The 20,390-nt window shown below is 53.7% G+C and overlaps 1 protein-coding gene across 1 annotated transcript in view; it reads right to left on the bottom strand.

Moving 5' to 3' along the window:
• Positions 1–20,390, bottom strand: part of Dennd2a (DENN/MADD domain containing 2A) — a gene marked incomplete in the record, with an annotated part of 63,713 nt that overhangs the window by 4,416 nt on the left and 38,907 nt on the right. Inside the window, 8 exon segments of the mRNA XM_013505021.1 lie at positions 125–166; positions 888–1,065; positions 11,596–11,744; positions 13,029–13,169; positions 14,349–14,426; positions 16,754–16,823; positions 17,651–17,760; positions 19,290–19,471. Of these exon segments, the coding sequence (XP_013360475.1) occupies positions 125–166; positions 888–1,065; positions 11,596–11,744; positions 13,029–13,169; positions 14,349–14,426; positions 16,754–16,823; positions 17,651–17,760; positions 19,290–19,471 (950 nt within the window).

Below are 20,390 nucleotides of genomic sequence, written 5' to 3'. Positions count from 1 at the left end.
GCGCCCTCCTCCTTGCCTCGCCTGTCTCATTCTTACCCCCGGGCCTTTCCAGAGCCGGGGAGCTGAACCCCAAGGACGGAGGAGACGGACGCAAAGGGCGCAGGGCTGGGGCAGCCCCCCTCACCTGCCGGAGGAAGCGGTTGTTGATGAGGTCGACCACCAGGACCTGCAGACAGAGAACGAGGCCTAGCTACCAGGCTACCGGCTCAGAGGTAGACTCAGCCTCCCCCTCCCCCTGGTGGCCAGAGGCAGCTGGGGAGGGGCCCTTGCGCCTCCTCTACACGGAGAAGTAGGAGGGGCTTCCTGCCCAACGGCATGGCCGGCCATGTGCGTCCTGGCTGCCCCCCTGCCCTGCTCCTGTCTTCTTTTTGTTTTGTCATATCGGGGCTTGGGTTCAGGGCCTCTGCGTTGAGCTACAGCCTCCATCTTTTTGTATTTTGAGATGCGGTTTTGCTAAGTCACTAAGTTGCCCCGGCTGGGTTTGAACTTGCGATCTTCCCGCCTCAGCCTCCTGAGTCCTGGGACTACAGGGATAGGCCCCCATGTCTGGCTTCAGTGGTTGTCCTTTAACTGAATAGGACAAAAGACCCACACTGGAGGTGCACGGTCCTTGTTCACTCTGTCTCTGGCTCAGAGACACCCAGCTGCGTGAGCTGTGTGTGTGCTCAGTGCCGGTGGGCGGGGGAGGGGCCCACGGCCATTTCTGCTGTCGGGGCTCTGACACCGGGCTAGGTGGCTCACAGATGCTTCATTCAGAGGGGACAACAGAAGGGCCGGCTGAGCCCGGCTCCAGGCAGGCCCGCTCAGACCTAGCCTTGGGGTCCCCTGCCCCGTGTCCCCAGCCTCTGCACCACGCCTCCCCCGGGGGGGGGGCCGGGCCGCCTTACCTCCTCCAGCGGCAGCTCCCGGAGCAGTGGCAGCGAGCTGGCCAGCAGCCCGACGAGGAAGGGCGTGGGCGAGCACACGATGTCCACCATGGCCGGCGGCAGCACGGGGATGTAGGTGTGCTGCCAGCGGAAGGGGTAGATGAGCGCCACCACCGCGTGGCAGCACTTGGACAGCGTGCTGGGCGGGGAGAGCGAGAGGCCGTCAGCGGGGGGCCGCGGCCGGAGGGCGGGGCGGGGGCGAGACTCCCGCGCAGGGCAGGGCGGGCAGAAGCTCAGGGGACAGCAGTGGGGACGGAGTCACCACCCGGGAACTCGGTGTGGGCGTCACTGGCGCCAGGGTTTGCTACGGTCCCGGTTCTGCAGCGCTGGGGATGGAAGCCGGGGCCTGTGCACGGAGCCACGTCCCCGGCCCTGAGTCGCGCACTGCCCGGGCTGGGCTTGAGCTTTCGATCCTCCGCACCTGACTCCCTGCAAGGCCTGGATCCAATCCTCCACTCCCCGTTCTTCCCCACCCAAACAAAACCCACAGCGAGCCTTGCGGCTTGGGAACGCCCCCGCTTCACCAGCAGGGTCCCGAGGGACGGAGTGCTGAGGTGGGGGATGGTCAGGCCATGGGGCTCCTGCCGCGAATGGTCCCACTGTCCCCGGGCAGGGCAGGCCTGCTCCCACAGAACGGGTGCTGTAAGAGCGAGCTGGCTCCTCTCTGCGCCTCACTTTCTCCAACACGCCCATCCCTGACGCCCCTTCCCTTTCCGTCCCTGCCGTGGGGTGGAGTGACAAGGAAGGCCTTGACAAGGAGCTGGTGCTGCAGAGTAGAAGCTGACCACACCTCTTTATAAAGTACCCGGCCTGGGTGTGCTGTTGTAGCAACAGGAAACCAACTGAACTTGGGAGGCTGAGGCAGGAGGATCATTGTGAGTTAGAGACCAGCCTGGGCTACAAAGTGAGCTCAAGTTCAGCCTGAACTGCATAGCAAGACTGTCTCAAAAAGAAAAAAAAAAAAAAGAAAACCAACTGAGGTGACAGCTAAAGCCTGTTTTTCTCATGGAAACTCATTTTCTTTCTTTCATGGAAACTCATTTTCTTTCTTTTTTTTTTTGGCTTTTTTTTTTTGGTTTTTCTCCGGTACCGGGAACCGAACTCACGACCTTGCGCTTGCCAGGCAGGCGCTTTTGCCGCTGAGCTAAATCCCCAGCCCCCTTTTTTTTGGCTTTTTGAGACAAGGTCTTGCTATGCAGTTCAGGCTAGCCTCGAGCTCACTTTGTAGCCCAGGCTGGTCTCAAACTCCAAATGATCCTCCTGCCTCAGCCTCCCAAGTGCTGGGATTACAGGCGTGCACCACCACGCCCAGCAATAGAATCTGATTGTCTTACTGCAAGTGCTTTTTTTTTCTTTTTTGGTTTGTTTTTGAGATAGGGTCTCCTTATGCAGTTCAGGCTGGCCCTGAACTTACTATATAGCCCAGGCTGGCCTTGAACTTGTGGTGATCCTTCTGTCTCAGCTTCCTAAGTGCTAGGGTGTATGCCTGGGTATGGTTAGGGACCTTTTGGTGTTACCTACTGCAATCATCTGGACCTTAGCCAGGTGTGGTGGCTCACACCTGTAATCCCAGCACTCGGGAGGCTGAGGCAGGAGGATTGTTTGGAGTTCGAGGCTAGCCTGGGCTACAAAGTGAGCTCAAGGCCAGCCTGAATGGCATAGTAAGACCCTGTCTCAAAAAGACCAAAAAAAAAAATCACCTGGAACTTAAATGTCCTGGAAGACCCCTATATGAGGGCCTCCTTAGGAGGCGGAGCCTGGTGGGGGAAGTTGGGTGTGACTCCCTGAAGGAGACCCTGGCCCCAGCTCAGCCCTGCCTCTTTGGCTTCCTGGCCCCCATGAAATGAGCAGCTAGTGCACTGTAAGCTCTCACCACCAAGTTCAGCCACACCACCAGGCCCAAAGGCAACAGAGCCAACTGACCATGAGACGAAAGCTCCAAAATCCTGAGCCGAACAGACCTTCCCTCTGTCTAAGGTTACTGCTTCAGGCACTTTGTCGGCCTGTGAGAAGCTGAGCCACAGCTCTGCAAGGACACATGCTGCATCCTGACATCCGTGATGCCAGGTGCCTGTAATCGCAGTGTCATAAAACCTCCCAGAGCTCATCAGGAAAAGTCATTGAGATGTGGTGGTGCACACCTATCATCCCAGCACTCAGACAAGATCGGGCGCGTTCGGGTAGTATGGCCATAGCACCCCAACACTCAGGAGGCTGAGGCAGGAGGATTGCCTCAAGTTTGAGGCCAGCCTGGGCTACCTAGTGAGGTCAAGGCGGGTCTGAACTACAGAGTTGGACCCTGTGTCAAAAACAAAACAAAACAAAACCCAAAAAGAATGGTAAAATCTTTTAGGGAATTGCTGGAATGTTCTGATGTCGGAATCAGTCCGTGCGCCTGTGTGGCCTGTGGGTCTACAAAGTGGATCTGCTGCTGTACAGGAGTGTGCCATCAGGGCTCATGCTAGGAGGACATCAGCATGTGAACCAGGACAGCCATGTCCCCCACATGGTTTTTGGACTGCAGTCTGCTGCCCACGGGTGGGTCCTGGAATCGTTTGCATGGGCTGTGATCAGCATTAAGACAAACACCAATGGAACCCTAGCATTCTGGGAGGCCGAGGCAGAAGGATCTCTCTCTCTCTCTCTCTTTTTTTTTTTTTTTGGTACTGGGAATCGAACTCAGGACCTTGTGCTTGCCAGGCAGGCACTTATGTCACTGAGCTATATCCCTGGCCCAGTATCTCAAATTTGAGAACAACTTGGGCATTTTAACAAGACACTGTCTCAAAGGAAAGGGCTAGACATGTTGTGTAGTGGAAGGTCCTGGGTTCAATCCCCAGTAGAAGAAGAGAAAAAGAGGAAGAAGAAGAGGAAGGAGAGGAAGAAGAAAAAAGCTACAAGAAGAAAAATGAAGCCTGGTGTGGTGGAGCACACCTGTGATCCCAGCACTCAGGAGGCTGAGGCAGGAGGATCATTGGGAATTCGAGGCCAGCCTGGGCTACAAAGTAAGCTCAAGGCCAGCCTGAACTGCATAGCGAGACCCTGTCTCAAAAAGAACAAAAAAAAAAAAAAAAAAAAAAAAAAAAAAGAAGAAGAAAGATGAAATTCATTCAGTGAACTGGAATGCCAAAAGCTAAGGAGCACCTGTATCCAATTCTGGTAGGGACAAAGGATAGCACAGCTGGCGACCTGCTGGCCATGGAGGTAGTGCCCCACCAGTGGCTGTTTCTTGTAGGGAGAGGTTTTGGCTTCAATAGTCCGAGCACCCTGCGGCTGGGCCAGATGTTCCCACACCTGGTCATCATCAACCCCTGGAGGCTGGAGGCGGCAGGGAGCAGCAGGACCACGGCCGGGGGCCGCGGAGGAGTGGCTCGCTGCTCCTGCACTCTCCCCGACCACACTGTTCTAAAGAGCCTGTGCAAAATGGAAAGGAAAGGTCAAATTCTGCAGATATGACAGAACGCATCTCCTAAAACTAGTAGAGGAGAAAAGAAAGGATTTTTTTGAACACAGTGTGTGTTTTTCTCAATCACTGCTGCAAATGAAATTCTATTCTCTGATTTTTTTGAGACTGGATCTCACTATGTAGCCTAGGCTGGCCTTGAACTTGAGGAAATCCTCCTGCCTCAGCCTCCTGAGTACTGGGATCATAGACATGCATCACCACGCCTGGCTCATTCCCAGCTTGGGAAGCACAGAACTGTTCAGGGAGCCAGGGATGATGCAGCAGGCTCACTGGAGAGCCGGGCGGGCTGCAGGAGACAGCGGATTTGAAGGCAGCCTGTCCTGGAAGGGACTCTTACAGGTGGCTTGCATACACCGGGGTGGGGGTGGGTGGAGGAAAGAAACCAGCGCTGCAGCTGTGTGCGGGTACACCAGCGGGCTGGGGAGGATGCCCCCGGGGAAGGTGGCCACAGAGCTCTGGACAGGCACGGGGCAGAGTATCTGGTCCCACGATGCTTGCTCGCTTTGGGACATCTGGACGCACCGCAGTGGCTGGGTTCTCCTAGATGGGGTCCTGCCCTCTCCCTGCCTTCATGTCATCCCTGTACTTCCCAAGGTAGACGCCCCAGAATGGGAAGGACCATTGTATCGTGCTCCCAGCTTCCCAGCACCTCAGGAGCACAAGGGAGAGGGCAGCTCAGGTCTGGACCTGAAGAAACCTCTGGGAAGTGGCTGTCACCTTGCAGACTTTTTTTTTTTTTTTTTTTTTGAGACAGGGTCTCGCTATGCAGTTCAGGCTGGTCTTGAACTCATTTTGTAGCCCAGGCTGGCCTCAAACTCGCAACGATCCCCTGCCTCAGCCTCCCGAGTGCTGGGATTACAGGCGTGCGCCACCACACCCGGCTTATTTTATTTTTTGATACTGAAGATTGAACCCAAGGCCTCTGCCCTTTTCTGTGTTCTTGCTAAATCACCAGGCTGGGCTTGCGCTTTCGACCCTCCTGCCTCAGGAGGGCTGGGATTACAGGTGTGCACCACCACGCTCAGCAAGTAGCTAAACTGAGTTTAAAAAGACACAGGGTGAACCTTGGGAATCTGCTTCCTGTACGATCTCAGGAAGAGCCCTCCATCTCTGCTCACATTCCCCTGCACACGAGACAATCTCCAGTATCCTCTGGCTTTAGTATCTACCCGGAGTCTGCAAGAGTGAGCACAAGCCAGGGTCAGAGGGGGCTCCTTCTGTGGAGGCCCAGAAAGAACCAGGGCTGGCACAGGAAGGTCGTGCTAGGGAGGGAGGAGGGGACGCAGACAGGAAAAGTGCAGACTCAGCATTCTGGGGATCTCAGGGTACCGGGTCAGACGGGTTGGAGCCCCACATTAAGAAGGAAAACTGGACATAGTGTCCTGGTGTGTTCGGTGAAGAGATGCAGCAGCATGTGGCTGCACTGTCCTCTAAAGCTTGCTCCAGATGCGAGTGTCTTGGTGTCCACATGCCAAACACGGCGGCTGCTATTTAATCAGAATGTGCTGTCGTGCTACCACATGTTTTCCCCAGAGGACTCCGCAGAATTACATGTATTTATCTCTAAGACTTTGTCGGGCACACTGAGGACCAGCCAGACGTCCACGTGAGTTGTCTGGCTGCCAGAACAGAGGTGGCAGCTGCTGTCCCCTGCAGGGAGGCCTGGGCCAAACTCAGCTGCAGGAGGGCACGCTCACACACTGGCCTCCCTCTGACCCTGGCAGGCATGCAGGACCCCATGGAAGGGTCCCCCCTGTGGATGCTGAAAATGAACTGAAAGGAACACAGCTGGATGTGGTGATGCACGCCGGTGACCCCAGCACTCGGGAGGCTGAGGCAGGAGGGCTGACAGTGAGTTCAAGGCCAGCCTGGACTACATAGCAAGACCGTGTGTCAAAAAAAACAAAACAAAAAACAACCCCAAAACACTAGAAGAGGAACAGAACTACACATGCACTCATTTGTGTGGTTACTCTGAGGTCAAAGCTAGGACTCAAACTCCAGTGCACTATCTGTGAAGACTTGATCACCTGATCCTACTTATCATTAGCTAGAACTCTATCTTTCGGCATGTGGTGTACTGTACTATAGGAAGACAGCAAGTGACTTTGTTAGAACGCTTATTATCAAGAAATCGACCAATAACAAATGCTGGTGGGGCTGTGGGGAAAAAGGAGCCCTTCTTCACTGTTGGTGGGAATGCAGACTGGTGCAACCACTGTGGAAATCAGTGTGGAGATCCCTAAGAAAACTAGGACTGGAGGTCCCGCTTGACTTTGCTATTCCCCTTCTGGGTATCCTCCCGAAAGAATGAAAGGTATCACACCACAGCGACATATGTACACCCACGTTTACAGAGGCACAGTTTGTAATAGCTAAATCTTGGAGACATTCCAAATGCCCATCAACCGATGAATGGGTAAAGATTTTCTTTTTTATATACAGTAGAGTACTACTCTGCCATAAAGAAGGATAAGCTTGAGACATTTCTAGCTAAATGGATGGACCTTGAGACGATGCTCTTAAGTGAAATAAATTGGTCACACATGTAAACGCTGCATTGTTTTTCTGGTGTGAGAAACTGAAAGTGTAAATAAGGAACAAAATGTGTAACACACACTGGGAAATAGGAAGAAAATGTTCAAAGACAAAGAGAACTGGTGGGGAGGGGGAAAGGAAAGAAGGGACAAGAAGAAAAGGAATGCAAGGAAAAAAAGAGAAACAAGGCTTGTGTGTGTGTGTGTGTGTGTGTGTGTGTGTGTGTTACCAGGAATCGAACTCAGGACCTCGCACTTGCCAGGCAGGTGCTGTGCCACAGGACTATATCCCCAGCACCAAATCTTTTGTAAATAAGGAGGGAAGAGGGGTTAAAGTGGGGAGGAGGGTGGGGAAAAAGAGGAAGCAAGATTTCCCTGCAATCCATAGCATCTGACCAATAGGCGCGTCCCTGCCAAGTCTTCCTGAGCACAGGAAGGAGTCCATCAGGAGCCTGGACTCCCAGCCACACTGCTGAGGTTCAAAGTCCTGCCAGGTATGGAGTCAGGGAAAGCTCGCAGTAACTCTGAGACTACTGCTGTCCCTCTTTCAGAGGGGGAAACTGGCGGAGTCACACGGCTGCCCAAAGTCACACAGTGAATGTGACAATTAGCGGCACAGCCAGAATTTAAAGCTCAGCAGTCTAGGCGGTTACCCCAAATGATTTCCGCAATTTCCCCTAAAGACACATGGCTTACAGGCTTGGTCTGTGGTGCGACGCTGTCAGGAGGTGGCAGAGCCTAGTGGCAGAAAGTCAGGTCACCAAGGACGTGTCCCACAAAGGGTTATTGAGACTCTGGCCCCTCCTTTTCTCTTTTGCTCCCAGCTGCCGTGTAGTGACAGATCTAGCCCCCCACATGCTCCTGCCAAGATGTTTAGCAGCACCAGAGCCCAAAGCAACAGTTAAGGAGCTGCAGACTGAAACCTCTGACACCGTGACCCAAAAACCCTTTTCCTCTTTCAAGGTGATTATCTCAAGTATTTTGTCACAGCGACGGGAAGCTAACTCACACATCCACATGCCAAACTGAAGCTGTTTTGGTTCTCTTGAAGACTCCTACAGGAGCAGGCTAAGGGATCAGTACTGGGCTGACAGTGGGCCAAGGTGATGCATAGAGTGTAAATCTGCCTTGCTAGGGCTGTGAAATGCTTCTGACAGTCACAGACAGTAATGTGTGGATCTCAAGAAAGTTTATTAAATTTGTAAACAGGAAAAAAAAAAGTGACTTTCTCGAGAAAAGACTTGGCGCTATCTAAAACTTTCATACAGGTCCAGGTATGGTGGCACACACCTGTGATGCTTGGGAGGCTGAGGCAGGAGGACTGTCATGAGTTTGAAGCCAGACTGGGCTATATAATGAGTCCAAGGCCGGTGTGAACTACATAGTAAGACCCTGTCTCAAAAAGAAAAAAGAAATTAAAACTTTATACAGACTTTTTTATATGCAGTTCTGACTTTGTTACTAGGCCGGCTCTTTAGCCAAGTTTTTTGGAACCGAAATGAGTAAACTAAAAAACAAAATGTTTATCATCAGGAAAACGAAGGGTTGCTATAACGACAGAACAAGCCATCACAACATTCTTCCCTTTCCATCTGTCATGCCTGGGCTTGTCACAACATTTAGAAACACTCAGCGCCCACCCTAATGAGAAAAATATGATTCTAAATTTGATAGATTTTTAACCAATCTGGGTTTGGTGCATGCGTGGTCCTGTGTGGGGGATGCAGGTGGCAGCTGAAACTTTGGCTGAAGGTTTGTTCCGAGGACTTCTGGAGTTTTCCAGGTCCGGAAACTTGCAGCCAGCCACCGTCCCCCAAGCCCTTGCTCACTAAGGCCTAGCCAGAGAACCCCTGCCCTCCTGTGGGTACTTGGCCATAAATCAAACACAGCGAGGAGGGTCCAGATTCTCCTGGCTCGAGGAATCTGAGGACCTCAGAGCTGAAAGACACTTTGGCATCCCCAGCCACACCTGCTTTACCAGGGCCCCCGCTAGAAGGGCAAAGGCGACCGCTCTACCTGACTGCTGAGCTCGGAGGAGTCCTGGCAGTCTGTTCTCCAAGCCTTCCCTCCTGTGAGGTGTGATGAGAAACACAACGGATGTCTACATTTGGAAGAGTTTATTACAGTAAAAACGAACTCTCCTCAAAATCTTTCCTCTTCCTTTAAACACACGTATCCCACCACTCTTGCTGCTTTCTGAAGCAGTTCTGTAAGTCCTCTTTCGTGAGTGTCTTTAGGTGCACTGCTGTGGCTGCCTTGATGTCCTGAATCACTTCAAAACATTTCCCTTTCATCGTCATGTTGACTTGCCAGATCCAGTGAGAAGGGTGGATGAGGACCCTGCATCATGGTTTTAAGAGGCCGTCATTTCCCTGGATGGCGCTCAGGAGCAGCATCCACCAGATTTCTGACCACAGCTCCTAAAGACACTCAGAAAAGAGCAACTCCAGAACTGCTGCAGAAAGTGACAAGAATGATGGTATCAGAGCATTCAAAGTGAGAAGAGTATTTTGAGGGTGATAACGGCAACGTGTCTTTGACTGTAATAAAATGTTTCATTTAAACACTCACTGTGGGGGCTGGGGATTTAGCTTAGCGGCGCAGCACCTGCCTGGCAAGCGCAGGGTCGTGAGTTCGATTCCCGGTACCGGAAAAAAACAATAGCAACAAAAAATAAACACTCACTGTATATTTCCTTGCACATCTATGTGGAGAGATGGGGCCCTGAAGCCTGCCTGTTACCCACCCCGAGACCACTGCGGCCCAGCCAGTTCCCCCGGTCTTCTGCAGAGTCAGGCAGTCTCTTCCCGGAGCAAAAGGGCTGAACCTTTGTGTGGGGACTCACAACAGCACCCACGGGACAGGGCTGGGGACAAACGTCAGACCTGAGGTTGTCCCCAGACAGAGGAATGCCCAGTCGCCGCGGGTGACTAGGATGGATGGGCCTCGCATCGAGGTTGGAAAGGGTATCAACATGCAATTACAGCACTCTACACACAAGTGCACGCACTCCCTATCACCGCTGTACCATGGCCAAGCTCTGGCTCCAGAGGGCGCTCAAGCGACTCGCGTTCCTGTTACCTGCTCCTCCTCCCAAACCATCTCGGCAGCACGGCCCACAGCTGCCACGTGACAACGGCCCGCACCCACAGCCAGCACTTGCTCCTCTCCTGGGCATGCGGTGTTGGAAGAGGCTATCTCCAGGGCAGAGCCAGCGTGTGCAAGGTGGGTGAGCAGACAGCTGCCAAATCCTCCTGCTGGTCCCTCAGGGTACCCTGTCACCTCCACAGATGGCCCCAGACAGGGCAGGAGGGGCTGGGGACTGCCGAGGCCCAGCAACCCCTTTTGCCTGCGTTCCTTGCAAGAGTAGCTCCGTGGCAGGGACTGGTGCAGCCTCCGCCTGGCCACACCTCATCCGCTCCCAGAGCCTGGGTCCTGTGAGCCACCCCCTCGACTTCCCCTGTACCTGCAGAGAGGGACGTCTGTCTGTGACAAGCCCCGCCTAGGGACACAGAGGGCCTTCGGGAGAATGAGGACAGTCACTGCCGCGCTGGGATGCGCAATCCGGTCATGAAGGGTTACTACTCATGCCGCCGCCGGGCACAGCCTGCAAACTCCCCTCCTGACCACCCCCGCCCCACTTAGGAGCTGGAGGGCTGCCCAGCACCCGCAGCAGCTGCAGGCTGAGACGGCCACTTCCGGAGCCGAGTAACTGCACGGGAGCACGGCGCGGGTGACATTTAGAAGCGAACGGTGACCTCTATGACAGGGTGGGGGCAGCAGGAACCGGCCCAAGGGCTGCCGTCCAGAGGGCAGCATCACAAAGGCGACCAGGCGGCCGCAGTGAGGAGCGGGCTGCGTGCCACTCCTCCCCGCCCCACTGGGGCCCTCGTCTTTCCTCTTTTGTTTTCCAGCTCAGATCTCTTTCCTCCCCAAAGCACTGTGCAGCGTGTTTGTCTCTCGCAGCGTTTTCTTCCCAGATGAGCTCGCAGGTGGCCCTTCCTGGGCTGCGGCCTCCATGCCCGCTTCGTGACCTTGGCCCTGAGTGCAGTGGGCTCCGGGCCGGAACTCTTGAGCGCGTGCGAGGCAGGGGAGTCTTCCTCGGTGAGGAGATCAAAGCTCACCCCCTGGGGCGCACTACTCCTGCAGCCCCTTCAGGGTCTTCTCTGATTTGTGATGTGGCCTTTGCACACACAGACTGGCCCTACGACACCCTCCTGGGCTATGAACAGCGTGTGTGGCCGTGTGTGACCTGGTTGGTTGCTTTATTTATTTTGGTTTTTTGAGACAGGGTTTCACTACTATAGTTCAGGCTGCCCTTGGCTTCAAACGCACAGCGATGGTCCTGCCTCAGCCTACCCAGTGCTGGGATTACAGGGTGCACCAGCGCATCTGCCGGAACAAGCGGTCACTAACCACCCTCAGCACTCGCTGTACGGGGATCGTCTTACTCCCTCGTCCCCTCCCTGGGTGGCGGACTCCGGAAGTCTGTATCGTCCGTCACCTCCTCACAGCTAACAACTCGCCACCCCGTCTACCCCATGGCTGCCCCGTGAGCCTCCGTCCTCAGCGCCTGTCTAGTTCCCCCCCATGGGACAGGGCGCCCTGACCACAGCCGCCACACCGCGGCCGTCCGCGGCTGAGCAGATGACGCGCCGTACCGTACCTGAGCTTGTCCGCGATGAAGATGACCCTCCGCTCCAGGAGCAGCGAGGCAAACACGCACACCAGGTGGCGGACGCTGAGCGACGAGAAGAGCGACTCGAAGTCCACGTGCTCCAGCCGGGAGTCAAGCGGGCGGCACAGCTCGATGACCTGCGGGGCAGCAGGACCGCTGTGGAGGCGCCGCCCTCGGCCAGGCCTCTCCCAGGGGCTCCTGGGCTCCGTGTCCTCCGCGGGGCAAGAGGACAGACGAGAAGATCCAAAGGGAGTCGGGGAGGACGGGTGCCGGAGACCCAGAAGGGGTGCGTGGGGCGGGGAAGCAGTTTGAGTGGCAGCGGCTGAGTGGCAGGGTCCTGAGCAGTGCCCCCAAATGGCAGTGGGCCCCCCAGGCCAGCGCCCCGTGACTGCTGAAGACAGCCCTCGCCCAGAACCCGGGGTTCCTGTGTCTCAAGAGGGACCGTTAATCAAGGGCTGGACAGGAACCACGGGGCCTAGCACACCAGCAGCTGCCCCAGCAGCACACCCAGGACCCGTCCTTCAGCCGCACTGCCTTCTTCTTTTCTGTTTTGTAGGGGATGAAACCCAGGGCCTGGCACAGGCTAAGCACGTGCTCTAACTTTGAGCAACCCCTCCTTAGCAATTAAACGTTCATTCATTCATAGATAGTATCCCTATGTAGCCCAGGCTGGCCTCAAACTCGTAGCGATCCTCCTGCCTCAATCTCCCGAGTGCTGGGATGACAGGCGTGCGACACCATGCCTGGGCCCTAGCAAGCACTTCCTCAGGGCATCCCGTGCCGGATACTGAGCTGCTCCTGAAGCTCCAGCCCAGCCCCAGCCCTCGTGTCTCTGGCAGTGGCCTGGGCTCCAGGGCTGCTGGAACTGGCGATCCAGGCTGGATGGGCTCGGTCCCTGGCGTCCACAGGGCCAGAAGAAGGGAATAGAAAGGACAAAAACAAACTTCATCATGTCAGCCCAGCCAAGGAGAAGAGCTTCCAAGTCTGAGATGAACAAAAGTAGCACCCGAGCTTGTCTCTCCGTCAGAGAATCTGTTTTACACTACAAAGTTGTGCAGGTGAAAACCAAAATGTAAGCAGGCTGAAATAACATTTATCAATGGCTGGCTTGTTTTTTTTTTTAAAAAAAATGCGTGTGTGTGTGTGTGTGTGTGTGTGTGTGTGGGTGTGAGACTGGGGACTGAACCTGGGACCTTCATCCTGAGAGATAGGCCCACCTTTTTTTTCTATTTTTTGAGCCAGGATCTTGCTAAATCACTAAGTTGTCCAGGCTGGGCTCAAACTTGTGATCCTCCTGCCTCAGCTTCCTGAGCACTGTGATCACTGCATTTGGTGGCCTGCTGACAGCCGGCCCTCTGCCCACTGAGACTCTGCTGTCTGCGCCACTGGGCCCTGGGAGAGGAAGGGAACCTGAAGCTCACCTCGGTGCCTGACCCTGGCAGGAAGTTCTTGACCACGATGGTCTTACCCAGGGCAGGGAAAGGGGCTTCCATGACGCTCCTCATGAGGGGCTGCACGAGGGCCGGAGAGATGCCACGTCTCTTCTCCACCTCGTCCAAGATCTGGAAGGGTCAGGAAAGCCGCTCAGCCTGGCCAGCTCCCGAGGACGAGGGCCTATGTGTGGCTCCTTCCCAGTGAGGGAGCTGCAGCTCTCTCAGCCACAGGCTCTGGGGCTCTTCAAGTTACTGCCCCGCCCTGCTCCCCCTACGCGTCCATGCCCTCTGCCGGTGACTCTGGCAGGGTGCAGGATGGCCCTGCCCCTTGGACTTTGGCCTTGGCAGGTGACTAACACGTTTTCTTTTTTCAGTACCCAGGATGGAACCCAGGGCCTCACACAGCCTAGTCAAGTATTCTATACCTAATTTCTTTCTCTTTTTTGAGACAGGGTCTTGCTATGTAGTTCAGGTTGGCCTTGAACTTGTGATCCTCCTGCCTCAGCCTCCCGAGGGCTGGAGTCACAGGTGTGTGCCACCAGGCCTGACTTCTACACCTAACTTCTGAGATCGGCTCCACACAGGACAGCACTTGTTTCTTATACACCAATCCAGAACACAGGGGTGACCGAGCTGGAATCAATACGGTGATTCCCTTGTCTCGATACTGTCTCGCTTTCCAGGAAAGAGGTTCAAATTATAGTAGTATTTTAATGAACTTGTACACCTAAATACACATACATACATCAATCACAGGGGCCTTTTTTTCTAGCAGAAACTAATATGACACAAGACAATACTAAAGGAAGGAAACGAAACCCCAGGAATATTCTGGGGGGATCCGCACCTCCCTCCCTCAGCTCCATTTCCCAGCCTCTCCCTCTGCTTCTTCTTGGAGCCAGCCCTCACCCGCTCCTATTTCCTCCTGGAGGAGGGGAGGGCTGGGAAGGCGAGGGGGCAAACAGGTGGACAACAAGACTGCAGAGAACCAGGATTGTGGCGTGTGCCGGGTTCCTCTCGGGCCCAGCCCTTCCTTCCCTCTCCCTCTCTTCTCCTTTTTCTTGGCACCAAGGATTGAACCAGGGCCTCAAACTCACAGCAATTCTCCTGCCTCAGCCTCCCAAATGCTGAGATTACAGCACTACACTGCATCCCCAGCCCTTTTCTTCTTACTATTTTATTTTAAGACAGAGTCTCAGTAAGTTGCTAAGTAACCAGTAAGCTTCCTGCCTCAGCCTCCCAGTGCGGGATGACAGGTGCGCAGCACACCTGGCTTCGCCCTGCTTTCTCTGAAGTCCAGGCTCTCACCTTTGAGAAGAGGCTGAAGCAGCCCAGGCGGCTCACAATGCAGTACACCTCAGGCAGGCGCTTCCCTTTGCCTCCAGGCTGGAGAGAGACGCAGGCCCTCGTGAGCAATAACAACACACGGATGCAGAGACCCAGATGCTCTCGGGGCTATCGCACGCCATTCCCACACATGACTTTTGTTTTTTTGAGATGGAGTAGTCTCCCTATGTAGTTCAGGCTGGCCTTCAACTCAGTAGGTAGCCCAGGCTGACCTCAAACTCTCAGCAGTTCTCCTCCTTCAGCCTCTGGAGTGCTGGTAGCTCCTCCTAAGGAGTTATTCTGACATCGTTGGAATGGTAATTCCAAATGAGAAGTTATTTTTTTTGGTGTGCCAGGAATCGAACTCAGGACCTTGTGCTTGCCAGGAAGGCACTTGTGCCACTGAACTATATCCCTGGTCCTGAGAAATTATTTCTGAAGATTTTTATTTTATTTATTTATTTTTTGAGACAGGGTCTCACTATGTAGTTCAGGCTGGCCTTGAACTTGCCTTGTGTAGCCCAGGCTGGCCTCAAACTCACGGCAATTCTTCTGCCTCAGCCTCCCAAATGCTGAGATTACTGGCATGTGTCATTACACAGGACACTAACGATCTTTTTTGGAAACTGACTTTTTTTTTTTTTTTTGTCTTTTTGAGACAGGGTCTCTTTATGCAGTTCAGGCTGGACCTGAGCTCACTTTGGAGCCCAGGCTGGTCTTGAACTCGCAACAATCCTCCTGCCTCAGCCTCCCAAGTACTGAGATTATAGGCATGCACCACAATGCTGGGCTTGGAAACTGACTTTTAAGCTAATTTTCAAAGCAAAAAGGAAATCGACCTCAGTACCTTTAAGCCTAAAGTAATTTGAATGACACAATTTATCAACCTGCTTAACTTTTCAATCATTACCCATGCTTTTTACCTGCTATTGAATTCAACAGATATTTACTGAATGCCTACTATGTGCCACACATTACTTGACTCTTAAAATTTTTCAGCCTACTTCTTTTTTTTGTTTGTTTTTCTCTGGCACCAGGAATCGAACTCACGACCTTGTGCTTGCCAGACAGGTACTGTGCCACTGAGCTAAAGCCCCAGTCCCTTTTCAGCTTATTTCTGTTTTTTGTTTTGTCTTTCTGAGACAGGGTCTTGCTATGTAGTTTAGGCTGGCCTTGAGCTCACTTTGTAGCCCAGGCTGGTCTCAAACTTGCAACAATCCTCCTGCTTCAGCCTCCCGAGTGCTGGGATTACAGGCATGTGCCACCACGCCTGGCATCAGCCTATTTCTAAAGCTCAAACTCTGAATGGAAAGAGATTTCCACTACAAAACATTTTCAAAAAAACAGGCCTCAAAAACGAACAAACAAAAAGTCCCAGGCCCTAAAATGCTGCAGTGCGATCTCTTCCTCAGAATCATTTCCTGGCTCTGGCAGGCCACCTCCAGAGGCGACACTGGAGCCGCCGCAGCCGTTCTGGGTGCTCCCAGTAAAGAATCCGGCCAGGGAGCACTTTGTATTAGACACTTGGCTTAAGGAGACAAAGGCATTTAATTTGGAGGTAAAACAACAGAGAAAATATTTTCATCCTAAAGGAAACAGAATTACTTCCACCTACCAATAAAATGCAAGTGAGGCCCCAACCTTTCTTTTAAGTGGTTATCTATTTACAAATCGGTTTTTTTTTTTTTTTTTTTTTTTTTTTGGTCCTTTTGAGAAAGGGTCTCACTGAGCAGTTCAGGCTGGTCTTGTTTTTATTTTATTTTATTTTTTTTGCTCTTTTTGAGACAGAGTCTCTCTGTGCAGTTCAAGCTGGCCTTGAGCTCACTTTGTAGCCCAGGCTGGCCTCGAACTTGCAAAGATCCTCCTGCCTCAGCCTCCCGAGTGCTGGGATTACAGGCATGCGCCACCATGCCCGGCTTACACATAGCATTTATAAATACTATTTATTTATAAGTATTTATTTATTTATTCATGAATAAATTTATAAAAGTAGACTTTCTGCATATGTGGTTCTTTATTTATTTATATTTTGTGGGATTGGCAATTAACCCAGGGCCTTCACACTGAGCTACATCCACATCCCTAGGCCTTTTATGTTTTTTTCTTTTTTCTTTTTTTTTACTTTTTTTCTTTTGTTTTTTCGTTTTTGTTCTGGACAGAGGGTCTTGCTAAGTATGCAGCTCAGACTGGACTTGAACCTGCGATCCTCCTTCCCCAGCCTCCCAGAGTGCTCGGGTCACGGGTGTGTTCATGCGTCAACACACCCACCTCTTTCTCTGCATTTTTACCCGCCTGCTTAACCCGCCACGCCTCCTGTTCCTCTCACTGGGTGAAACCGAGTCTCAAGGGACCTGAAGCCAGACTGGCCGCCCAGGAGCCGTACTGACCAGCAGCCTCCGGCAGTACCCGAACCGCCTGCTCCCGTCTTCTCCGGTGAGGACAAAGGAGAACGTCTCACTGCGGGTGGGAGGACACAGGCGTCACAAGGTGATGATCAAGGGTGCCCAGCCTGGTGGCGAGGAGGGACAGGAACAGGTCGCTCCCCAGCCCTCCGCTAAGTGTGCACCGCAGCTGCGAGGAAGCGGCAGGGAGGACGGGGCAAGCATGCCAGCGGCCCGAGAGGAAATGGGGTTCCCACCCCCAACTCTGTCGCCTGGGCCACCTGCCACACGAAGCACAGCATAGCTTCACCGTCACGGCTGAGGACAGGACCGCGGCCCTGCATGGTCACGGTGCCTCCGACACCCAGGCTGCAGGACAGCAGGGCGCCAGCGTCTGACGCCGCACAGAAGCACAGACGGAGACTGGGCCCAGCCCGGCGCGGCTCCGAGGCCCCGCCTCCTGCCAGGCTAAGCATCGCCTGGGTGAGGCTTGGGGGACACAGGCGCCCAGGCTGAGCAGGAGCCCGGGAGAGCTCGCGTTCACCCTGCAAGGAGACTCTCCTCTCAGAGGTCTCCGGTTTGTTCTGCGGTACTGGGGATCGAACTCGGGGCCTTCACCCTGATCGACATCTCTAGCCCTTTTGCTGTTGTTTTATTTTGAAAGAGGGTCTCACTAAATCCCAGGTTAAGCTGCCTAGGCTGGGCTTGAACTTGTAACTATCCTGCCTCATCCTCCGAAGTGCTAGGATTACATGGGGCCCGAATCAGAGCAGTTTCACAAACGCAGCCTGGGCAGTGTGCAGGCGAGGGCTCATCGGGATTGCTGCAGCAGCGCTGACTTCTGCGGGCCTCTCTAGCCTCACCTCGGTCACTGGGCAGGCTGGGGGGGGGGCCGGCACGTACCTGGTGAACTGCTGGACAGGGCTCCAGTCCCTGGCGTCGGGGAAACAGAACTGCGGAATGGCCTTCAGCTGGTCCTCAGCCTCCCGCGTGAACTTGAAAGACCTTTCCAGCTGCAGAGGGGGGCGAGGAGGCTCGAGAAGGAGCCCCGCACGGGACAGTGAGGCCGATGGTGGCGGGGGCCCCCCTTCCCACGCTGTGACTGTCCCTTAACCTCCCTAAAGGGCTGGTGGCTCAGTCTGCAGGGCATTTTCCCCCACAGTAGTTCCAGCTACGGTCTTTGGGGGAAGTTAAAAAAAAAAAAAGTTTTGTTTTTTGTTTTTTTGAGACAGGAAAAGAAGCCAGCCTACCATGGACTTGAGGAATACTACCGTGTGGAGGACCGGGAGAAATTAAAAAGTCTGACTTAGAGATGGCATTTAAACCACAAGACTGCTTACATGGTATAGGAACAGAATTTTTGTTCTAATTTCACCTATTTTTTTTTTTTCTTGAGCTATCTGTTCTGTTTCGTTCGTGGGTGGTACTAGGGGTGGAATTCGGGGCCTTGCTCATGCTAGGCCAGTGTGACAGTTCTTCTGTTTAGTATAGATCTCCAACTAGAGAGGCAGAGCACAGACTGATCTGATTGACTTCAACTTCAAAAGCCACCTCCGGCCTAATCCCCAGGCAGACCAAATTCAATTCAGGCCGCAGAATACCACGAATGCTGCGGCCGGGACGGCTCAGTCCGGGAAACGCAGTAACCGTGCATAGATTCAAAGATGCTCCTTGATGGTCTTTGAGTTTTTCCTCCAAATAGTCACTACTTTTTTCTATACCATAGTCTGTCTTTATGTGTGGTACAGAGGAGCCCAGGGGTCCAGGATGGTCTTTGAGTTGACAATTCAGTAGCTCAGTGTGTTCCTAAAATGCTTTTTTCCCCTTTATTATTGGGGATTGCACTTAGGGCAAGGCCTCTGTGAGTTAGATCCTCAGGCCTTTTTATTTTTCATTTTGAAGAGGGTCTCACTAAGTGCTTAATTGCCCAGGTTGGGCTCAAAGTCACAACCCTCCTGCCTCAGCCTCCCAAAGAGCTAGGATTACGGGAGTGCACGACCACAGCCAGCAGAAGCACTAACTTCTGAGCTCTCTTGGAGTGTTTTGGAGAAAACCAGGTACTAGATGCACATCATTATAGAAAGTAGTCCTGAATCACCAGAGTGAAGGCCCCAAATCATGGAAAACATAAAACAAGGAACAATGACATCTTCCCGTAGGGGAGATGAATTCAAGGACTTAAGAGGTGACCTCAGACAGAAGCAAGTTCAAGCAGTTTTCCACATGGCCATGTCTCCATGAACTGTCACGAAGATAAATGTGTGATACTGAAAAAAAATTTCTTTTGAGATTAGGTCTTACTATGTCACCCAGGCTGGTCTTAACCTCACAATCCTCCTGCCTCAGTCTCCTGAGGAGCTAGGATGACAGGTGTGTGCTACCAGGCCTGGCTAGATTTGTTCACACGACAGAGCTAACTGAGGGCCATTTCCAAGGTCCTAGACCCCAGGTCTCCCTCACCCTCCCCGACCTTCAAGTCCACAGCCCCGCCAGGCGACCTCAGCAGTGCGGCTGTGCTTGGGTGGCCCCGGCCCGCCGGTACCTTCAGAGGGAACTGCTGCGTGAGTTCCGGCACGTAGGCGGCCCCGGCCTGCTTCCTGTGCAGGGACACGACCACGAAGTACTCAAAGAGCTGCCTCTCCTGGCACTCGAGGAGGTCACGGGCTGGGTAGCGAGGGGCCTGCTTCAGGCGGGACTGCACATTGACCAGGCGCCGGCTGTGAGCTGGGGACAGAAAGGGAGGTGGGAGGGACCTTGAGCTGGACGCCACCTCCTGCCAGGGGAACCACAGAGACACAGAGGCTCCCGTGAGGCTCCCCGAGGTGTGCCCAACCTAGGGAATCCCCTGGGCCCCTTGCCAGACCTCAGGGGGAGCCCGTCCTGGGGCAGCCCAGGGCGCCAGCAGGCTGGGAACTCACCTCATCTGTCCTGGGTGGGGACGCTCATGCCTCCCCTTGGTCATTTCTGTTCCCAGGATGTGACAAAATCGAGTATGGGCTTTCGGACATGGGGGTGTTGTAAACATCCGTGTGACTCAATGGCCAAGCCCAATGGACCTGGGAGCCTCCACCTCACTTCATCCTGGGGTGACTCAGGTCCCTGTCACCCCACCTGGGAGGGCCAGGCTTACTCTCTCTGGCTTCTCCCCAGGGTCTGAGAAATCTCAGAAAACCCACAAAAGCCCGAACCAGGGTCCCCAACTGTTAGGGACAAAATTTCAACAACTTCACCTGACAGGTGAGGCCTAGAGGTCCTGAGTTCCTAAGAGAGATCCTAGGGGTGGGGGCACAGGCCTGTGACAGTCATCTCAGGTGGGCATTAGATGACGCCATCTGGGCAGGATGGTGCGTAAGCAGAAGGCTCTCGAGGGAGGGCTTCTGTGGCCAAAGGCAGGCAATGGCCAGCTGGAACCAGTTCAGTTGGCCGGAAGTGGATAAGTCATGAGTGGACGTGAAGCTATAGGTGTTGGCAGTAACTGCAGTGGCCAACAAGGGTGCCAACGCAGAACTCAGGAAGAATGGGCCTCTTCCTCCTTTTTTTTTTCTTTGAGATGCATGGAATGGTTTGGTTTCTTTTTCTTTTTGGTCTTTCTTTGAGACAGGGTCTCGCTATGCAGTTCAGGCTGGCCTTGAGCTCACTTTGT

This window comes from Chinchilla lanigera, unplaced genomic scaffold (genome assembly GCF_000276665.1).
Source record: "Chinchilla lanigera isolate Chin_1 unplaced genomic scaffold, ChiLan1.0 scaffold00093, whole genome shotgun sequence".
In the NCBI taxonomy this organism is placed as follows: domain Eukaryota; kingdom Metazoa; phylum Chordata; class Mammalia; order Rodentia; family Chinchillidae; genus Chinchilla; species Chinchilla lanigera.
Note: the sequence above shows the minus strand (reverse complement) of the source record. Positions and strands in the feature narration are given on the sequence as shown.